Source organism: Hippichthys cyanospilos, chromosome 3 (genome assembly GCF_059441005.1).
Source record: "Hippichthys cyanospilos isolate Australia breed blue-spotted pipefish chromosome 3, RoL_Hcya_1.0, whole genome shotgun sequence".
Lineage (NCBI taxonomy): Eukaryota > Metazoa > Chordata > Actinopteri > Syngnathiformes > Syngnathidae > Hippichthys > Hippichthys cyanospilos.
This window is the reverse complement of record NC_142371.1, coordinates 9,308,102-9,330,073: the sequence shown is the minus strand read 5'-3', so window position 1 is coordinate 9,330,073 and position 21,972 is coordinate 9,308,102. Positions and strand designations below refer to the sequence as shown.

The 21,972-nt window shown below is 36.8% G+C and overlaps 1 protein-coding gene across 1 annotated transcript in view; it reads left to right on the top strand.

Annotated features, from left to right (window-relative positions):
• The window catches only part of vps13b (vacuolar protein sorting 13 homolog B), a 298,582-nt gene that overhangs the window by 31,559 nt on the left and 245,051 nt on the right, over positions 1-21,972 (top strand). Inside the window, exons 10-16 of the mRNA XM_088410037.1 lie at positions 375-497; positions 861-998; positions 6,212-6,299; positions 11,587-11,772; positions 13,153-13,322; positions 15,089-15,283; positions 21,169-21,293. Coding sequence (XP_088266163.1) covers positions 375-497; positions 861-998; positions 6,212-6,299; positions 11,587-11,772; positions 13,153-13,322; positions 15,089-15,283; positions 21,169-21,293 — 1,025 coding nt within the window. The remainder of the gene's footprint in view (positions 1-374; positions 498-860; positions 999-6,211; positions 6,300-11,586; positions 11,773-13,152; positions 13,323-15,088; positions 15,284-21,168; positions 21,294-21,972) is intronic.

Here is a 21,972-nt window from a genome sequence, read left to right as displayed (position 1 = left end):
CAGTGTTTAAGCTTTCTACCAGATGTTATAATTCCGTAACATTTCCAAAGACAATTTTTGTAATTCATGTTTTTTCTGGACCATGGGGAGAGTAGTCCAAAAGCCAACAATTTAGAAAGCTAGGCCTCCTAATTATTGTGTGTAGTAAGACATTACGTTCTGTGAATACTTACTGTAGTATTGTGTTAGATTAACATTAGGGTTTTTTTTCCCTTTAAATTATGACTTTTCTCACTTAATAGCATTCCTTTAAACTCTTGCAATTTCAGCCGCAACTAATTTTGTCTAAAGCTTTAGGCTTGATGTGTTGTTTGATGATGCCTTGCAGTACACTGGTTTGACTTTTTAACATTTTCAATTTTTTTTAATTTGAGGTGCTTCTGAAGGGAGAGCCTTTCTTTGACTGTCAGATTGGCTTTGTGGGCTGCCGGGCTCTGTGCTTGAAAGGCATCATGGGAGTGCGGGATTTTGAAGAAAACATGAACCGATCTGAAGAGGTGAGACAAACCCAAAACCACAAATGAATAAAAATAAGAATAAAAATATTTTGTGTGAAAAGAAAAACAAAGAAACCTGAGCCTTGCAGGCAAAATATTATGCTCTTTTTATTCTTCAGTGCTGTATATGTCATGTTTTGCTGTTAAGCATTTACTTATTATGAATGAATGAATGAATGAATGAATGAATGAATGAATGAATGAAATCACTGTACGGACACACATTGGCCTTGTTTTTCCTGTAAAACCTGAAAGGCCAGTCCATTTTTTTTCCATAAAGTGGTATTTCCTTTTTGTACTTTTGTTTTCTTGATTTTTGTCATCCTTTGTCTGTCTGTTTATTTTGTTTTTGTTGTTCTTTAGGATGCAGTGTTCTTTAGCTGTGGTGACACCCTAAGCAGCAAAGGAATGACCTACCTTACCAACTCTCTTTTTGATTACCGCAGTCCAGAGAACAATGGAGTCAGGGCTGAGTTCATCCTGGATTCTGTTACTCATAAGGTCTTTTTACTTTTATTAAGTACTGTAGCAATTTATTGTTCACCTTAGATATCATAACATTTAATTCTTATTTTTTCGCAAATTATTTATCGAATTCATTTAGCTTGATACTTGTTTATCACCAAAGCAGTCTTCCAAACTTTAAATACATCAATTTTTACCAGGTGTTCATTAATACCTGAGGCTCTCATCATGATGTTTCTTTCTGTTGAAAGCAAACATTGACACTGATGTTGCCGACATTATTTCAAAGGGAAGTCCACCCCAATTTTTTTCTTACAATAATATGTTTTGTGTGCCCCCACTTGTCAAAACACGACATCCTGAAATAAGCAGCCAAATCCATCCGTTTTCATGCATCTCAGAAGGCGGCCATTTTGTCATTTGCTGGCGACTGAAAAAGACATCATCTGGAAATGATTTAATTTTCAGCTGATGTCATCAGAGTTGCTTAGAGCTCAGGCCTAACCCTATGACCAATCACGGTTCACATGTATTTTGAGTATGGTCATGTGATGTTTGCAAGCTGAGGTATAGTTGGTAATGACCTGATCCCTGAGCAACTCTTAAGTCATTTCCAGTTGGCAAGTTGCAAAATGTTCACCTCTTAGATGCATTTAAAACTGTTTATATTGCTGCTTAATTTATATTCCACAAACAAATGCTGTGTTTAACATAACGGGGCTATGTAGAACACAATATTGTAAAGAAAAAAATTGGCCTGGATGATTGCCCTAACATGCTGCCCCTTGCTAATGTTTAGGCTCTTATGCTGCATGAGAAGATGAAGCTTCCTTAGATTTCTGTCTCCTCTCTTTTTCATGTCCACATCATGTGGCCACTTTTAAAGCACATACATTATGAATCAAAACTCACATTCCACTTTAAACAGCTTAGACACATACAAAACTGTTAGGTTATGAGAAAACAATCTCAAAATGATGCCAAAGGGATTAAAACAATTACACGGTCTTATAAAAATGTGGCACTTTTTAATGACAACCTAGCCGTGATGGTGTTTTGCATGGGATAGTGATACATTGTAATTACATAAACCTTTTTATGAAGCAATGACAGCTGTTACTATATTGAGAGGTACCAAGTACCGTACATATGCATTTATGTTTTTTTTGTGTTTTTTTTTTAAGTTTATTTGGGTAGCTTCTCATCACAACAAATCAGTAAGACATAAATGTTTTATTTAACTTTATAATCCACACTTCTATTTTTATCCACCCAGCTGCTTGTTCCCCAAAAAGGAATTTTCCTCTTATTGAACAAGTCACTGCCACAGCAAAGATTGTATGACAACCCAATACTCCCTTCATCCACTGTCACAGCTTGAGTGTTGACTTTGCTCCCAAATTCTCAGGACCATCAGTGAAACATTTGTTTGGATATCCATTCATTCCTCTATTCAGACTCGAAAGCTAGAGTCAAAGGTTTTCATGTCAATTCATTAGCGGTTTTGAAATCAGCCATTGGCTTTGATCCAAAAGCATGGCAGTGCTATTAGAATTCCCCTTATAAATATTACTCATTAACCTGCTCTTCTGATAAGACTCCATAGAAATCTCTGTTTGGAGAGCTCAAGATTTAGTCTCAGGTTGGGTTAAGTGTTTGTGCACTTGTGTGTGTGTGTATGTGCGTCTCTGGTTTCATACACTCATTTTGCTTTAGTTTGAATTAGTATGACAAATGCATTGTATACTTAAAGCTTTACTTTTTTGTGTGGTTAAATTCCAAGGTACCGCCTTGTAGTGAGTGCAAGTGCTGCTTATTATTAAGGTATTGTTGTGGCACGATATAAAAACATCTAATGTGCTTCAAAGGTATTCCTACCGCTTTTGTTGCTTTATAGTCACACACGTCAATGATTTTGATTGAGCTTTTATATTATTAACAAAAGTAGTATAGGACTGTGAAGAGAAACGAAACTGATACATATTCGAAATTTTAAGCAAATCAAATTTGAAAAATGTGGTTTGCATTTGTATTTGGATCCCCTGCATCGATACTTTGCTCACTTACTTTATATAATATACGACTGCATCTCTATACCATCTTTGCACATCCAGACTGATGTTTTTGCCATAAAAACTCAGTCAGAGTGGATTGAGAGAACCTTGAACAGATTACAGTGGGCTGAAAACAAATGCACACCATACTTTTCAGATTTATGGTTGCTTAAAGTTTTGAAAACCGCATCTTATTTTCATACTACTTTACAAAAATATTTTTTGTCTTGGTCAATTGCAAAATCATCTTCCTGAAACTGTCTGGTTTGTGATTGTAAGGTCACAAAATGTGAAGAAGGTTTAATAGGAGATTCTTAATAATTTTGCAAAGTTTACTGTGAATAATTTTTCAAAGCACTGTATATTCCGATTACCGTAATACTGTACTGTTATTGTTAGATGAATGTAGTGGGGGACAGTTCTTATGCTCAATTCAGGCCTAAAATAATCTCCCTGGCCCCCAATGTCTTGTGTGCGTCTGCTCATGGTGAAATGTTTGCACATCACATATAAATTAGGTGGCCGATAGTTGTGCTAAAATGTAGACTAATGCATCAAAGCTCAGCAGTTGTAAACACACTCTTGAGATACTCCGACAACCCCACGTTCAGTTTTCTGACTCTATTCAGTACAAGAAGCTATGCCCATAGACCACAATTATTCTTCGAAACCTGAGTGCCCAGAGAAAACCCACGTGGGCTCTGGGAGAACTTGCAACTCCACACAGGAAGGCCGAAGATGGAATTGAACCCGTGACCTCTGAACAGTGTGGCGGTAGCGCTAACCACTCACAAATCTTATACCTTAATTCGATATGTTCAGCATATGTAGTGGTTAACTAATTTAATCACAGGGACCTGAAGCAAGGGTTTTTATTAAACAATTATAATAATGTGTTCTTTATTGATTTATTGATGTTTTTATTTATTAAATTTGCTCTGTATATATTAGCAAACTGTATTTTCTGATCAAATAATAAACTAAATTGTTAAAAAAACATCTATAATATTAATAAATAATAAGAACAGCAGCGACAATAATAATAAAAATAAAGATATTATTTACTGCAATGCTTGCCATGAGACCCTGGGGGTATATGGAAGCATTTGCAGTATATTTTAGTTCCAAGATAGTAAGTAAATATTTTCTGTCATTTCATTAACTTGTCATTTGCTGTGAACATGTAATACTATTATTTTTTGGTTTGAAAGGATAATGCCAGAGAATTTAAATGATCAAAACTATGGAGATGAAAAATGATTTTCAAAACTCCAGTCTGAATTGTAAAAAGAGCTAAAGGGCAGTGACTGCTCGCTGACCTGCCGTGACCAGTTTTAAGTTAGCAAGCATTAATTTACTTTTCCAGAGTGCAAACACTTAGTACATTCTCTGCTATTTTGCTCCTCAGTGTTTTTGGCTTTAATGTGGTTCCAGTAATATGTCTGTAAAAACCAAAGTCAATCACTCAAGCACTTAATTCCATTGTTAACGGGCTTCTCTCCTCAGTTTTAAGTTAGCTGAGCAATTCACCTTGATTTCTCTCTCTTACCATCACTTGATGAGAACGATTAGAAGTATAACTTATTCAGCCCCACAGAGACATTGATTGCTTAGGGTGCCATCCAAAAAGGATCAAGTTCTGACAGACAGACAGAAAGTATACAATAGCTGCACATTTTACTCTATAATATCAAGAGGACCAACTTGTTGCTTGAATATCTATTTTCATTGTATTTCCTATTAATGTCTATTGATTACCAGGGACTAACATAATAGCTTACCTTACCTACGTCACCAAGGAACACAGATTTCCCAAATAAAATGACCATCATGGACTCTTTTTTTCCCCTGATGCTGGATGCTGCATCACGGGATTTGGTTGCTAGATCTGATTGTTTCTGTCACCTTATACTGTTTATGAAAGCTTGTTTAACATGTGTTTAGCCACGTTTTCTCCAGAAGTCCAAATCCTAGCATCCGAACACAAATGAACTGTCATTCAGGGACCATTTGGGACCAGGGTGGGGGTGGTGGCGTTTGATTCTCAATTTAGCAACTCCATTTTTTTTTTTTTAGATACGGTGCAAATTCCAACATTTCAGTGATCAAGTCAAAGTGAATTTACTTTGTTCTTCTTAAATTTTGCCCATTTTGCTGAGTTTAACAAAGAAGTCAAAAATTAATCAAGCACAATATTCAAACTCATTCAAACCTCTCTTTTCAGGAATGGAAATGTTTATAATTTGACATCTTAATCAAGAAGCACGAGTGTATTTTTTTCTTTTGTTCTTTAACAGTGAATACAGAAGTTTATGAGGGCCTTAATTTGTTATTAAATGGTTGCCACTCTCCCTATACACTACCTATTGCCCAAAGTCATCTGGGAGCTGGAAGGAAAAAAAAAATCTTATTGATGTCATTAGAAGTATAGAACACCTTGCTCTTTTGTCCTCAAAGTTTTTCTTGAAGATTAATGTCCACAATCGACGATGATGATTATTCACTAGGGGACAGTTTCATCAATGAGGTAGCTTAAAAGCTTTATACATTAAGGACATATTAACCCTTTACTGGGCTCAGCGGACACTTTCGGCCAATAAACAGGCCAATATTAGCCAATTTTTCTATTTCCTAAGTCCTAAACAGTCAAGAATTTTCAGGATTTTATAGAAATTTAGGGTTACATTAGGTTTTAAGCAATGGCTAATATAGAAGCGTTCGGTCGTTTTGCCTGTTTAGACTATCGGCCGAAAGCGGCCGCTGTACCCAGTCAAGGGCTAAGGTGACTGATCCAAACCAGCTTGTACATTTACACTTTGAAAAGAGAACTACAATAGGTGGTTGATTGCCATTCACTCCAATTATGCATATGTATTATGGTATAAAAAATACTTCTGCCCAATTCATGAAAATATCACAAGTTACATTGTTTGCATAAATAAATTCATAAATTCATGTAATACATGTATACATTTTCTTTTCTAATGCTTGATTCTGATAATATCTACTCATTGTATCTTGCAAGACACCAAAAGATCCCCCTTTGACTTTTTTTTTTTTTTAAATCTTGGATTTTTAAGCCCTCTTTGTAGTATCCAAGTTGACCCAAGTCGTTGCCACTTTTGAAGGCTATCAGCTTGTTTGCACCCTCACTGCCATGTTTATCTAACTTCTAACTCTTCTTTTGTTTGACAGGAGACCTTCACAGAGATAGCAGGCATGCAGCGCTTTGGTGCTTTCTACTTGGATTACCTCTACACAATGGAGAACAGCAGCAGCAAAGGTATTGTCTTAAGCCATTCCTCCTCACAGTTTGTTTGCTAACCTTGCCACCTCTTCTCGCTTTTTCTTTATTCTCATCATGCTCGTTTTTGCTCTGGCCTGCCCTGCCTTTCTTCGGATCTATCTTGTGCTTTCTGTTGCATTCTCCCCCTTCATCCTTCTTTTTCTCCCTTTCCCTCTTCTCCACCAAACAAGCCCCCTGGAGACCTGAATAAAGAGATTGTCTTGTTTGAGTCGAAGCCACCTGGTCCTTGACCCTTCCTGTCCTTTCTCTCACCCTCAACTTACCTGGAGGGCAACTGTCACAAAAGTGTTTAGTCTGCTGACACATATTTGAGTTTCATTCTTTCCGCTGCTTGTTGAAACAATGTTCAGCCCCTGTCTCTCTACCTCTAAGCCCTTGAGAAAAGAGCGTCTTGCCTAATTAGGTGTCACTCTTTTTGGCAAGTGTTGAGAGTCGTATGGGTTTCCTCATTCTTAAACTAAAACACTCAGTTTAAATATAAAAGACCTGAAGTTTCCGTTGAGCGATACATTTTTTGTCTAACTGAAATAATTTATTGGACTTACAAATGTGTTTGTGATATCTGTGGGATTGCTAAGTTTTGAATTTGTTGGCTGTATATAATGTAAACTTATAAAAGGGATTCTCAGACTTGATGAAGTCTGACTGACATTAAAAGATTTATATCGGCTCAGAACTCCAGTGAGACTATGTGGTTTTGGCTTGATTCAAGGGCCAATCCAGTCTGACAGACAAATGTTGAAGTGGAATCTATTTGAAGTTGAATTCTTGCCAACTTGCCTGCCATTTGTTTTGCAGTTTGCAGAGGCTTATTGTGCATGATTCAACACCTGGACAGTAAATGTTCCTCCTTCTGGAGAACTGGACTGAAGAATTTAGTTTCAGCAAAGTTGCTTTTTAAGTTGGACAGAACTTTTATATCTGCAAAAATAACAATTCGTAGCTTTTACAAAATTAATATGTTGCCCATAGTTGTTTTAAAACTCATACGTTTCTTTATCAGAACTGACCTGCTTAGTCAGAAAACAATGCTGTCAGAAACTGTCATAAAATGTTGTGTGAAAAAAATGGTGGCTGTTGGTTGTAGTTGGCACCAGTAGTTCTCGTTTATGTCTGTTTAAGCAAATAATTTATGTGATATTCCAAAACAAGAAAAAAAATACCATTGGCACTGTCATCTAAAACTGTCAAAGTTGTATTTTACAGTAGGAATAGTGTCAGTACTCCTGTGGGACGACTGCGGTTACCTCGTCAAATGGAATGCTTCTCTTCTGTCAGTGTTTCCCTCCTTCCCGCATACGGATGAGATCCAGTGTCATCCAAACAAATTAGTCTCTATTGCCACAGGACTAACATAAACTCTGAGTCAACTGAAACACTAACCGACTCAGGTCACACTTGCTGTTGATTTCAAATTCAAATAACTTTCTTTTTAATCTTGAGAAATGGAGACACTCTTTCAATTGTTTAAATCTTTGCTATAGTCCGCCTTGCATTATGTCACTGACTAGTCAACTGTAACCATATGGTTGATATTAGCCCTAATCCTTCCCAGTGAAATCTAACTGCAGTAGGGAAGAGGAAGTGGCATTGGCAGTTGCCCTTTTTTAATGTCAAAAATATACTTTCCATCAGAGAACCATTTTTGCTTTGAAAGTAATTCATACTTTGTCTTGACTATTTAACTATAACAATGTTCTGTGTGGTGTGGAACTTAAAGCAAGTTGTGACCCTTTGTCCTCCCTCTCCCTGTCTTCCATTCATCCACCCCTTTTATTTTTAATTTCTCCACTTTTATTGCTGGGGAACACAGTCTTTTAAGTGGACCTCTGGAACAGAGGCCTGCAGAGACTGAAGGGACAGCTGTGTGAATGGACATTTGGTATACTCATCATTTGAGACATTTATTTCTGTGTGAGTTGATTTCTTTGGGCTATATCAAATGTTTGCATAACAGACCTCAACACCATAGTATTGTTTTTTTTAAACTTTACATAGTTTTGTTGTATTGGAATGAATATTGGCAATAAATGTACTTAAAGTCTTGCCAATCAAATGGTGTACCCTGTGCGGAAAACCAGCTTTGCCTACTCGATCTCCTGAAGTGTGTTGTATATGCAAGAGAAATTTGGCTTAAGACTGAATAATCTAAATTTGAATAGTTTGAGATATACACCCAAAAAATCATTCTGAATTATGCTGTGAAAACACCTGTATGGAATTGCCTTTTTTTTGTTTTGTTTTTTGCTTTGACTCCTACTGGCGTGCCCAGTGGTCAATTTATAGTGAACATTATAATAGTGAACATTATTACATTTGCGCATAGCCTACCTCCTTATTTTTGGAAGTTATGATGGCTGCTTGCCAGATGCTTATTTGCACGGCATTTGCTTACCAGAGCCGGAGTCAGTTAAACTTCCTATGTTATGTTCTTGATGTTTACCAAATATTTGGCCACTCATAGCACACAATTGCCACTGCTTTCGATAATTAGAATTTATTATGAGTAGTTTTGCAGAATAAATAGCAGGCAACTAACATAAGGAGTGTGATACTTTGGTCTAAGACACAGGCATGGTATGGCTCATTAGTTTTCAAAAAGGTCTATTTTATAGGTTTCATATTTTTTTCATATTTTACATACCGCATAAAAATCTGCATAAAGTAGTCACAACATTTTCTTTTAAGTTTTGGATGTAAAATCCCAATATAGAATTTGATGTAGTTTGGATGTTGAATCCCAATATAGAATCTCTAATATATTTCTTGTCTATATGGTCCAGTGGTTTTGTATTTTGACATTACAGTGGACCCCCAGGTCAAAGTGTCCCTGGGTTACGTTTTTTTCATCTTGCGATGTGGTATACTGAGTGGTTTTCATCCCCTCCATAAGGTATTTTCCCTGCTTTGTGACAAAAACAACTGTCATGACCGTAGAGAGTTGGCCGTGTTTGTGTTGTTTTATCTCCATCTGTAGGCGTTTTTAGGTAATTACACTTATTTCACTTATTTTCGACGTCTCCTCACGGAGATGTTGGTCTACTTTTATTGGTCCGCCTCACTCGTTTCAAAATAGCGGAATGGTAAGCTTTGATCTATCATGAGTGGTTACAAAACTGTATTTATAGTGCATTTTAGTGCTTAGTTCAAACTTGAATGGGTTAGCAATGGATCCCAAAATTGCCAGTGACGTTAAAGAGAGAAGTAAGAAGCTGATTTATGGAAGCGAAGCTGGAGATAATCGAGAAATACAAAGCTAGCCTAGCCTACCCTTACTAGGGAATATGGGCATAACAAGTGCCACTCAAAGTTAAATAAATCTTTTCTTTATTTTTTATTTATGATGTTTTCAGATTGTATCACACCTGTCAACCTCCACGGCTCCATGCCCTTACAAACTATCGTAGTTTCTCTTACAAAATACAAAATAATCTTACACCATATTTTTTTTCAAACATGTTTATTTATGGAGTTTAACATGTTATATTGTACATTGTAAATTTATGTGAGACTATTTTTTTTTTACTAAGCTCAAGTTATAAATAATTATTTCGAATAAAAAATCAGGAACAATTGTTATCAGCGTAACTAAAATATCCATTAATAACACTGTAAATTTAAATTTGTAAATAAAGATATTTTTTGAGGAAAAAATTAGTTGGCATTTCTATTTTGTAAACCAAACCACAATATTGATGCTTGTATTTTAAATTTCAAACAGACTATTTAACAGGGACGGAAAATACAAACCTTTGCAGCCTTGTGACTGGGAAACATGTTTTTCATAAGCCTTGTGAAGTGATCGGCAACTGTTGGAGGTATGTTGTGCTCTGCGATGAAATGGCAAAACATCACTTCTGCAGCTGTTGAGGAGTCTTCCGGTTCTTTTTTAGGAGCAAAATGAACATCCATTGATCGATATGTTTTCCAGACTTCTACGTTTTTGGCGTGGCTCTTTGTATCAAAATGCGTCTTTAAATCATAGAAACCGGAGGCGGCTACTTTCACGTCTTTTTTGCAAGCAACACAATACGAATATTCCACACCTTTCTTCGAAGCTTGTATCAATCCCTCGTATCCTCCTGACATTTGCTCCCACTCTTTGTGATGCTTGCCTCTTCCATTTAACTTACGGCGTTTTAATTCTGGTTCGGTCATTGCGACTTGATGATTGTATCCAAAGAAAATTCAAAACTATGTTGTAATAAAGGCCTGCTGCTCTGCTTTCGCTTTGTTCACATGTGATCGGAATGATGCAATGGGAAATCCCCAGGCGGCAGACACATGCGCACAGTAGTATCAAACCGCTTGCTTCGTTTGCAACGAAAAAAAACGATACAGCGTGAGAGGCTACCGCGGCGAACTCGTTAGACTTGATAGATTTGCCGTTTCGTGATAGTCAGTGTATACCTGATGGTACCCATATTTGACAAATTTGCGTTTTTCCGCACAGATTTTCTTGTACGTCGTACACGTCTTAAAATGCATAATAAACGTACTTTGTACGGCAAAAACGTACAGGTTGACAGGTATGTTGTATACATATATATTATACATACATAGCACTTACTATACTATTTTGGTCCCAATTTTTGATATGTTTGTACAATTTTGATGTTTTTACCTGGAGTTTTAAACGCATTAGCCATTTAACATAGGTTTGGATTGCCCGCCACTCGGTGAATTCGCTTTACGAGCCCAACCGTAGAACAGATTAATCTCGTAACACGGGGGCCCTCTGTATTTTAAAAGCACAACTTTTTTTTTTTAGTTAAACTGTTTTTTTGTCAGATTTTTCTTATGCAGACCAGTTTTAGAAATAAGTATTGTTATGATTATTTATCTGTTCAGTGACCGTGTGCAGAGTGTCACTCTGAGACTGGGAGACTGAGGGTCCAATCCTAGTTCGGGTCAAACCAAAGGCTATACAAATGGGATCCTTTGCCACCATTCTTGACACACAGCATGAAGTATAGGAATTGGAGGTTTAGAAAATCAAATAATTCCCAAGCATGATCCCGCTGATTCTCATTGCTCACTCAGGGGATGGGTCAAATGAGCCCCCCTCCTACTTTGCTCATTTTTGACAAAATGTTAGTTTTGTGACAAAGGTGTCTTTGAAAGTTATTGTGCGCATGATGATGATGATGATGATACTCATTGTGGTCCAAGGCCAGGCACATAGAAAATTAGACCAAATATTGCATGTGGCAATCTAAACTTTTCGTTATTTTGAGTCCATAATGCATTCTTCTTTTGGTAGATATTCAGGATTTCTCTGCAACGAATGTGGAAGAGGTGGTGCCAACTATTCAAGAAGCATCCATCAAGAGACTTGTGGTTGGACCTTTAGACGTCAAATTGCACAGCAGCGCAGTCCATCGTTTACTAAAAATGGTCACCTGTGCAATGGACCACGAGTATGAACCTTATTGCAAACTGCAGCCAGGTAAGATCACTTTGTCCACGCTTTCATTGTTGGCTTTTACATAGTACCTTAGACTCATCAACAAGCTCATGCCACTGCCTGCAGTGAACTGATGCAATACAGTTTCTTCTCTGTTCTACCAGTGGTCGCAAAAGACACAAATTATTTCCATCTTTCATCACATCACTTTACATGAAGGTAGTGATGTTTGGGAACATGTAAAGGAAGTTGAGACAAACACTTCTGTGTGATCCGCTCCCCTGCAACATTGTGGAGTTCATCCTTAGAATGTTACGAAAGAATATGGAATGTGTGTCTGTGTAATATCTAAAACAATAATTCCCATTATAGTGAAATGATAAAATTTGTAGGCTCTGCATAGCATCTGTGACAGATAATACAATATTGGGTGGTTACCAAGTCTTATGACTGACTAATGTGACATTCTAAGTGTGTTCTTTCACTTTCCCCATGTTTGATCTTTAATCTGATCTTACAAAATTAGGGCCATCGTTCCTTTCTTGAGTTAACATTCGAAGCGAAAATGTAAAAGAATTCCTGAGTCATAGTAATTAATCTCAAGTTTACGCTTGCCAAGCCTATTCATGTCACTTCGAAACATTCTGCACAGTTCTCCATGGAGCAGGAAGTAATCTAACTAATAAAACATAAACAGAACAAATGGAATGCAAACACAAATATGATGTTTGTTTTTTCTTTTTCTCTTGTTGAGAGTAAGGGCCAAACAAATGTTACATCAGACAAAGTGAACTCAAAGTATTTACAAGCACTTCTGTTTTTCAAAATTGTTATTCCAAAATGACTTTTTTCTTGATAATTTTTGCAGGCAGCAACTGATAAAGACATGAAAATGTCCAAACAAAAAACAATTCACTACACCTTTACTCAATGCATTGTAATTACACCTTTGTGATCAATTTGATCTTCTTGACTAGGATTTCAAAAACGAGTCACACTTTTTTTTTCACACACTACAGTGTATCAGTTTCACCCGTTCCTTATTTTCAGTTCTTTTCAAGCGGCGTCAGGCTGCATAGAAGCACTTGTGTTCAGCCATTTACTTTAGATATACTACAGATATGTTCAGTTATAATATGTGTTGTTATATGTGTTATTGAGCTGTTACAATGAAGCTGACTACAATGTACCGAAGCGTCATTTCTTCAATGTTGTCTCATGAAAAAGTCTAAACAAATTTTTACCAAAATGTGAGTAATGTATAAAAAGCTCCGATATGTGATAAACTGTACCTGTACAGTGGAATTGTGTAGATGTGAAAATCACTCTTTACTATTACTGCACCCTATAATATGTAAGCAGTTAAGTGTTTTTGGTTTGATTATTATCACTAGAATTACTCCCATATTTTTTTGTGTGCAGAAATGTTGGAGGAGAGTTGTAGTCCAGTCACTCCAGAAGAGATTTCAAGATTAGAGGAATTCATCCCCACTAGACTAACTTGTCTCACACTCCTCCAAGTCTCAGTCACAGTTTCTATGGCTGAATTCAACCTTCTCCACACACTAATGCCTGTCCTCATTGGAGGCAAGGTGGGTGCAAAATTATACTCCTTTTGTTATTCATGTTACATGTTATACAGTTAGATCCGGATGCATAAATATTGCATCAACAGTTAAGGAACTGAAGCAATTGGAAGAAACACAATCTATTCATCTCAGGGGCCCAATAGTAATTTGACAAATATTTGTAGTACCGGTACTTGGTTGGAAAGGCTTTAGTGGCAATGATTGCTTGAATCGTGAACTCACCACACACACCCCTTCGAGAAAAAAATAAATATTAACATATCAAAAAGACATACCGTCTTTGAAGGCGAGCTAGAGTGGCACTATTTTAGTACCATTTGGAAATCACCCTCCAATTCACTGCTTTTTCATCAGCTAAAATGATAGATTATTACTTAAGATTATTACTTACATTAAGAAGACGTAGTGTGTTTTATAATTTTCATCGATTCTTTAAAAGTAACTCAGATAACAGCTTTTCACATCTTGGTATTTAGTCGGTCATTTAAGTGTTGTGGATAATGATTTATGACCTGAAATCACTTTCAGTTCACAGCTGTGTATTTTCAAGTTAATTGCTTGAGTTTCCTGATCTCTTAATGTTTGAATCTATTCAAATTTGAATGTGTCTCCATACCCTTGGCAAGGATTGTGTTGTGAACCCTGTATTGTCCGTACAGTAATTGCCAAATGTTTGGACACACCTTTTTATTCAATGTGTTTTCTTTCTTTTTATGACTATTTACATTGTAGATTCTAACTGAAGACGTCTAATTATTTTTCAAAATAGCCACCCCTTACTCAGACTAATGCTTTGCATTTTTGGCATTTTCTTTGGCATTTTCTCGAGTTAGTCACCTGAAATGGTTTTTACTTCACCGGTGTGCCTTATCAGTGGTAATTGGTGGAATTTCTTGTTTTATGCATGGGGTTGGAACCATCAGTTGTGTTCATTTATTTTTCAGAGCATTTTTAAAATAATTGCCTTAGTTTATGGAGAATTTGTTTTTCCAGGCTAATTTCAAGGACCCTTAATCTACATTTTTTAACAATATTCTCATGACACATTAATAATAATAATAATGATAATAATTGTTATTAATAGTATTATACGTATTATTATCTTTATTAATATTGTGACTAATGTTTAATGCATCAATGCATTTGAAGGCACCGTACGTCTTGTCCTCACATCAACAGCTAGTGGAGACTTGTGCCAGAGTAACTGAAAAGATGTTTCTTAGTGTCCTTAATAATCAGCAATTGAATAAGACTATTTAATGACACTGTATTGATTTTGGTAGCTAAGTCATAGGATGACAATAATTTGGGATAGGCAAGTTAATCATAACACAACCGAAGTGTCAAGGAGAAATCAAAATAAAAGCCTTGCTAAGACTATTTAACAAAGCATGTGTGGCCTGAACCATGATGGTCGTTCCTTAAAGATCATGGATTTGATCCCATAAACCCTAGCGCTATTGAACACAAATGAATTGTCTTTCCAAAACCATTTGGGATCATCGGCAGACACTTGAATCTCAGCACAAAGTCCAAAATCGATGTCGCAAACTGCGATGCAAAACCGCTAATTTTGAGTCTTTATACGTACACATACCACACATACACTATACACACACACATTGATATAGAAATGTCTTTTTTTATTTGAAAGTTTTCCCGTGTTCCAAAACAGAAAAAAATACTACTGAAAAAAAATACTATACAACCAACTTTTGCATTGTATGAAATCATGTTTATGTTGTTCATTTCCCATATTCATCTCTTAGACTACACCAGGACTACTCAACATACCAACATTTCAGCCAGTGCGCCCCTTACCGTCTGTACAGTTCCAGGTGGAGAGAGTGAATGTTGAATATTCAGTGCCGATGTATCCACTGGAGTTGGTCAGCACTGTTAGTGCTCTCAACCAGCCTCCTGACAACCTGCTACATCACTGCTATGCACATTTTTACCTCAAGGTAAATGGGGCAATTTGTGGTGTTAGTTCTGATACATTTTTTAAAAATTTTTTAAAACCAGTGTAGTTTTTATTAAGATAATACATGTTTAAATACCTTAGACTTGAATGATTTGAACACAGAAAATACTAAATGGATAATGTATTACATTGTAAAAATTAAAGCTCTTGAAAAAAGGTCCACCTAATCTGAAAAATGTTAAAGTCACACGTTAGGCAGACTTGTAATTCCACCATGTTATGGTGCAAATGACCCTTTAATGAACTTGATGACCTATTTCCACCTGGTCATAAAAGTCTTAGCACTGTGAACTTCCTGATGAGTACCAGTCCTGCTCTGGTCCCTCTCAGGCCTTCAATATGATGCTAAAGACCAGTTTTGCTGTTCACACTATGACCTACCAATGTTGTTATGTCTGTTTTATTGTTGAAGTCATTAGTTTCACATATACAATGTTCATTTCTGATATTTTGTGTTACTTATTTGATGTCAAGGTGATCTACTCCTTTCTGTTTTCTACCGATCCTTGGCAGGAGTCTACCAATCATAATCTTTAATCTACAGATTCCTATAATTACAGTAATAAACACTTTCTGTTGGATGGCATAACTGCCATCCTTGACTAGCCCTGGGCAGTGCCACGTGACTTCTTGACAATGCTAAGAGCAGTGGCCATTGTGTGGAAACCTTGTATTCTCACTATCATGTCACGTTAACACATCTGTATGCTACAGCAAATTACGTACGAGTCATTATAAATATTTAGTCGTGGGGTTCAGTGTGCTGTATATTTTACCATTACAAGGACAGTATCTTATTTAAAGGGAAGGACATGATACATACACACTGCGCTCAACAAACCATTCCTGATTTTTGCTGATTTTTGGAACTGAACCAATCTTGGTTGTTTACAAAAAAATGTACTTTATTTCGTGATCTGTGGTGTTCTACTCTGGTCCGAAATAGCTTGGAAGTACTTTTTAAAAGCAGGATGTTTGCTGGTGGTCATGCCTTATCACAGGGTCACTGAAGGGTTAACAATCAACCGGTCAGTAGACGACGATCCTTCTAACCAAACAGGCAGTGAATATCTACCAATTCGGCAATTAAACAGTCAAATTCCACTTCTGTATTTTGAGAGGGGGATCATGCCTTAGTGGAGGTCAGTCTGGCCACATCTCACCCATTTCCCAGGATGTGACTTGAAATGAGTCTAAACTAAGGCTTATCTTAATCTTTGTTTTATGGAGCCTGGTTGTCAGAGTTTAGGTGTTTGATTTGATGGTAGTGGTAAGCCTTTATCCCACCCCCACATGTTGAAAAACAAAACAAAATGAGCTTGAGGCTCAAGGATCCCATTTCAAAAAGAAAAAAAAAGATTTCTCAAACTGTAGTCCCTGTTATAACGCACAGTAAACAACAATATATTGTATTATGGTGTGGTTGTCGACTAAAACCTGTTATTGTAGCTAATGTTTTCTTTAGGATGCCCTCTTCACAAAACAGAGACCTCATTGCAGCTTTGGAATGAACAGATGCCTTGGGTTTTCAATACACATGCCTGCACAAAAAACAAACAAACAAACAAAATACAACTATTGTATTAAATTGCTCGAAAGTAGTACAAACATCTATGATCGTGTTTGACTTTTGAAAGTCGAACTAATACATGGAAAGCATTTACTGTAAATTACTGTAAATAAGAAATTCTTCTCATGCACTGTTCCGTCAATCAACTGTATAAGCTAGAATACAAATAAATTTGATAGCGTTGATAATGCCATTTTCAATGATGGCCTACACAGCAGAGTATGGTCATTATACAGCAGGTATACAACCAAATTGGGAGTGCTGTTCCAATGGTGCATATTCAATACAATGAATAGATGCAATCAACATGTACATTTATCATACCTTTCTTGGCTTTCAGTTAATATCCTAATGATGAGGAACCTTAGTGTTGTGTAAAAAATAGTTCAGTGGGCCCTCGGTTTACGAGATTAATCCGTTCCGCGGTTGGGATCGTAACGCGAATTTGCCGTATGGCGGGCAAACCTATGTTAATTAGCTAAGGCGTGTGAAACCCCAGGTAAAAACATCCAAATTGGTATCAAAATAATATGGTTAGTGCTACTTATATATAATATACGTTCATACAATAAATAGCATCATAAATAAAAACATATATAAAGGATTTATATACCTTTGAGTGACGCTTGTGATGGCCATATTCCCTAGTAAGAGTAGCCTAGGCTAGGCTATAGTTTTCTTCGTATTTCTTGATTATCTCCAGCTTCGTTTCCATATAAATCATCTTCTTTCTTCTCTCTTTAACATCACTAGCAATCTTGGGACTCATGGGTAACCAATTCAAGTTTGACTCATGTCAGGTAGTAAGTATCATATTTTTGGACTATAAGCCGCACCGGATTCTAAGCCGCAATAAAAATCTAACAGAAAATACATTTTTGTCAGGTATAGGCCGCACTGGACTATAAATCTATATGCACTCAGAAAGTGGTAACGTAATCTGTGCACTATAAGGCGCACCACATTGTCAAGTGCATAGAATCGAAGCTACGGTAGTGACTGGGATTGCGTTATGCATGCACTGGAGGGAGCTTCACTAAAGGGAATGTCAACAAAATGATCAGATAAGTCAGCCAAACTTTATTAATAGACAATCAGAAATTAAGAATAAAGATATGTGAAAAAATACTGTCTGAAGATTGAGGGGAAAAAGTACCACTTCATTAGATTAAAAGACTGTTTCGGTCAATGCCAATATAAATCAAGAGTTTAAAAGAATACAATTATGATTCATTTAAATGTTACTTTTTTTAAATCAAATTGCAAGCAAAAACATCAAAATGTTTTGTTGATTTTCTTGATTTATTTTATAAAGCACACTTTCACACAACCTCGCGATTTCTCCACCATGACCTCATAAAAAATTGCTACGGAATTTTATTTGTAAAAGATACAACTGTAACTGAAATGAGGTAAAAATTGAAGAATTTCATGGTGATTAAGTTATTTCATTTTTTCGTCCCACAAAAAGGAAAACCTGTGAATTATGCACTGTACAAGGCGCACTATCAGTGTTTGCCAAAATTGAAGGCTTTGAGATGTGCCTTATAGTGCAGAAAATGGGGAATACTGCACCAACACAACAGTAACACGCATCTTGCCTTTACTAGTGAAGAGTGGCCTCTTGGTGGCTGGTTAAACCGCAGTTCAAACTCAAATTCAATACTTTGATGCTGTCTTCTTCTGTCTTTATTTGTTTGCCAGGCGATTGCCTCCAGGTGGGTAGTAAAAAACTGCAGATAAGATGCAGTGTTCAAAGCTTGAGAAAAAAAAGTACCGGCTTACAGCCCGAAATTTATGGTACTATAGCAACACACCACACCTTTTTTTTTTTTTCCATTCTAACCATTAAACAAGCCAAAATTGGTCCACATAGTATTGCGGAGGCAAACAGTTTGGATAAAGAATGCATTGGTCTCGGAAAAAACTGACTGCACTGTTGTGTGGTGTGAATAACAGAGAACTAGGTCAGTATCTTGTTTAATTTTTTCAAGTAAGCAAAGTCAATGACTTCTGTCATATTTACCGACTTTTTCTACTTTGTTTAGTTGGTGTCAACAGGTCAGATTATGTTTGGCAAGTGTTCTTGACGGGACATAGGTTAGAAGACTGGTCATACAGAATGCTTTGTGGAGGAATTATGCATGTTAATTTTTCAGTTTTTTTTTTCTTTCTCTTTTTGGTATTTGTTCTTTTTATGAAACACAACTGACTTTGAAAAACAAATGGCATAATATGACCAAAACAGAAAAAAAAATATTCGTTAAAATTTTCACTGTCCATATCACAGTCCGAAAAAATGGTTTCAAATCATTTTCAAAGACTATCCATCCCAGGATGTTCGAAGTAGCCAAATGTTTCTTTTATTCTGCCAGGCCAATTTTTTCTCCTGCTCCTCAAATCTTAGACATTTTATATCTGATTGCCATTAGGAGAGCTGCAATCAAAGCTATACATTTCTACTGCAGAATTGTTTAAAGGTGAAAAGTATTTATACTTTGCACATTTCAGACAACGATTAGTGCAGTACACATATTTATTTAAACCTTTAATTATTAAACCTTGTACAGTAAGTTTACCGTTTTCGCTTCCCGTTTCCATCCCGTGGCTGTAGTCAGGGAACACGGAGGGCCGGAGTCGCCCTCAGAGTAATGCCCCTCGTACGTCGAACAAGAGTGGACCCTGTAGCAGACCAAACATGATAACAAGCAGAGTTTGGACTTGAAATTCCAATGTATTACAAAAGCACTCTAGGTAACATCTTCCCAGCGCTCTTTCGTCCTCACCGCTCTACTTCTGCCGCAGTTCCTAATCGTGTATGAGCTTCACAGTCAACAGCTTGAACACGACTGGCCAGGTAAACCAGCATTGTAGAGTGCCCATGAGCTGATTGACGGATTGCCTGGCCAGTGCTGTCCAAGCTGTTGTCTGTGCTCCCAGCAGGCCGTCTCCACCTCCCACGCGCAGCCAGAGCAATACTGTGAGGACAAAACAGAACGCTGTTGTAATAAATCTTGAAATTTGGCATTTCCCTGCTTCGTTGTTATCATGTTTAGTCAGTTACGGGCTCCCCTCTAGGTTGACGTCAGAGGAACGCCGTACTACATTACAGTCAACTCCTCTGTTTGGCATGCAGGAAAGCTTTACAGCGCGTCTCTCTGATTTTTTATTTTTTTTTAAACAACAAAAAAGCAAAGCACTTAGGACGTGAAAGATGACGCACAAAGTTGCAAGTGAACTCTGTATTGTAAATCAAGTGACATCGTGTAAGATTTAGCTACGGACAGCAGGAGGAGGAGTGTTTATTGCTGCATTTACCATAATTCCCCTGCCCATGAGTGTTTAATTTTTGTGCCTGTTGTAACTTTAGAGGCATTGCGGTAAATGCAGTAATAAACACTCCACCTCCTACTGTCCATAGCTATAAGAGAGATGGCGACCTCCGGAGGAGTGCCACCCCCCATGTAATATAATTTAATGACTAGACCTACGATTATATTTAAAACATTCTGTTGGTCATTAAGAACACATTTATTTGCAAGTTTTTTAAATATGTTGTAATTTATTTATTTATTTTTTATCAAAAACATGTCACTGTAATTAACAGCACCAGTAGATAATGCAAATATGGAAATGATGCTGCAGACAACATCCCTATAACTCTAAAAATGAACAGTCACTGGTGCAAATAAAAGGCGTACTGTTGACCTTCAAAACATTCATACAACATACTATTTGCTGAACTAATCAATGACGTTATTGATCGCTCTTCAAATTATGACATTACAGCGATTACGGAATTTGCATAAAATGCCAAATTATGATCAACATGATCAGATTGTCCTTAAAATGATCTTGTCCTAAACCTGGTTCAATTGTTGGTGTTGGTGTTTTTAGTTTTTTTTTTTTTTTTTTAATTAGTGAGTGCAAACTTAATACATTTTGGATTATTTAGTAAATGACCACTGTCTGTAAAACAGAAAAGATATTTGAAAATTACGCCGCTCTTTTTTTAATTTTTTTCCAGCTTGGTCTTGAATTTCAAATAATATATGGGTTATTTAATGTTTATCTGTAAAGTTGGCACCTGTAATCTCCACAAAACAACCAATGATTTTGTAATGCAAATTTAAAACCTTTGGCTTTTAGTGAAAATAAAATGAAATATTTGAAGAACATCTGACCTATAATTGTCTTCAGAAACCTGTTGGAGAGGAAAGAAATTTAGTGTTGCAACCATGCAGATGTGTCAGATGGGCTGAAGAGCATCTGCTTTTGTTTGTCCTTTTCTCTAGGTTTTCGGGTTCCAGGGAGGCCTGACATGTCAAGAAAGTACAGGCGGGTTCACTCCTCTCATCCCTATTATTCCATCCTTTAGCACAGCAATTTATGGGAAGATGATTCAGAAGCCCGCATGCTGGTGAGTATGGATTTTAATTGTATTTTTATTGTTATTTTTACTTTATTTTACCTTATTCATAATTCATAATTATTCAAAATGCATCCATGCCAGAACATGTTCAGACTGATTGCAAGAACGGGGAGGGAAGCAGGGACAGAGACGAGACAAGTGCGAGGCAATGTTCAATACAAATGCTGAAACTAACAACATAATGACTTGAAGTTTCAATGCTTCATTTTTTTTGACACAGCTGAATATTAATTTGTCAAAGAGCCCTAAAAGTCACCATCACTGTCTGACATGCAAAATAGCTCCTCCCATTTAACTCCCAGACGTTTAATCAAACATCTTCGTTTTTAGGGTAGTCATCTTCAAAGCCATCCATTTTGTTTGAAATTGAGGTCTTCGGAAACGATTTGCTGATCTTGGGATATTATCCCAAGCTTTCTTTACCCAAATAACGACTGTTGTGAGATCAGAGCGTCGAATGTTGCACTTAGCTCTTTCTCCTCCCATCTGCCGACATCCATGCCTGTTTGTTCAAGCACACGTCCACGGGCTCAAGGAGAGAAGTCAAGCCGTCTTTTCACAATAAAAAATGAGCCACACAGCCACAACAAAAAGTCAAATAAGGCGGCGCTTGACGAATGGGCATTTTGCGATGTTCTGTACACACTCTAAAACTCTAAAAGCTCTT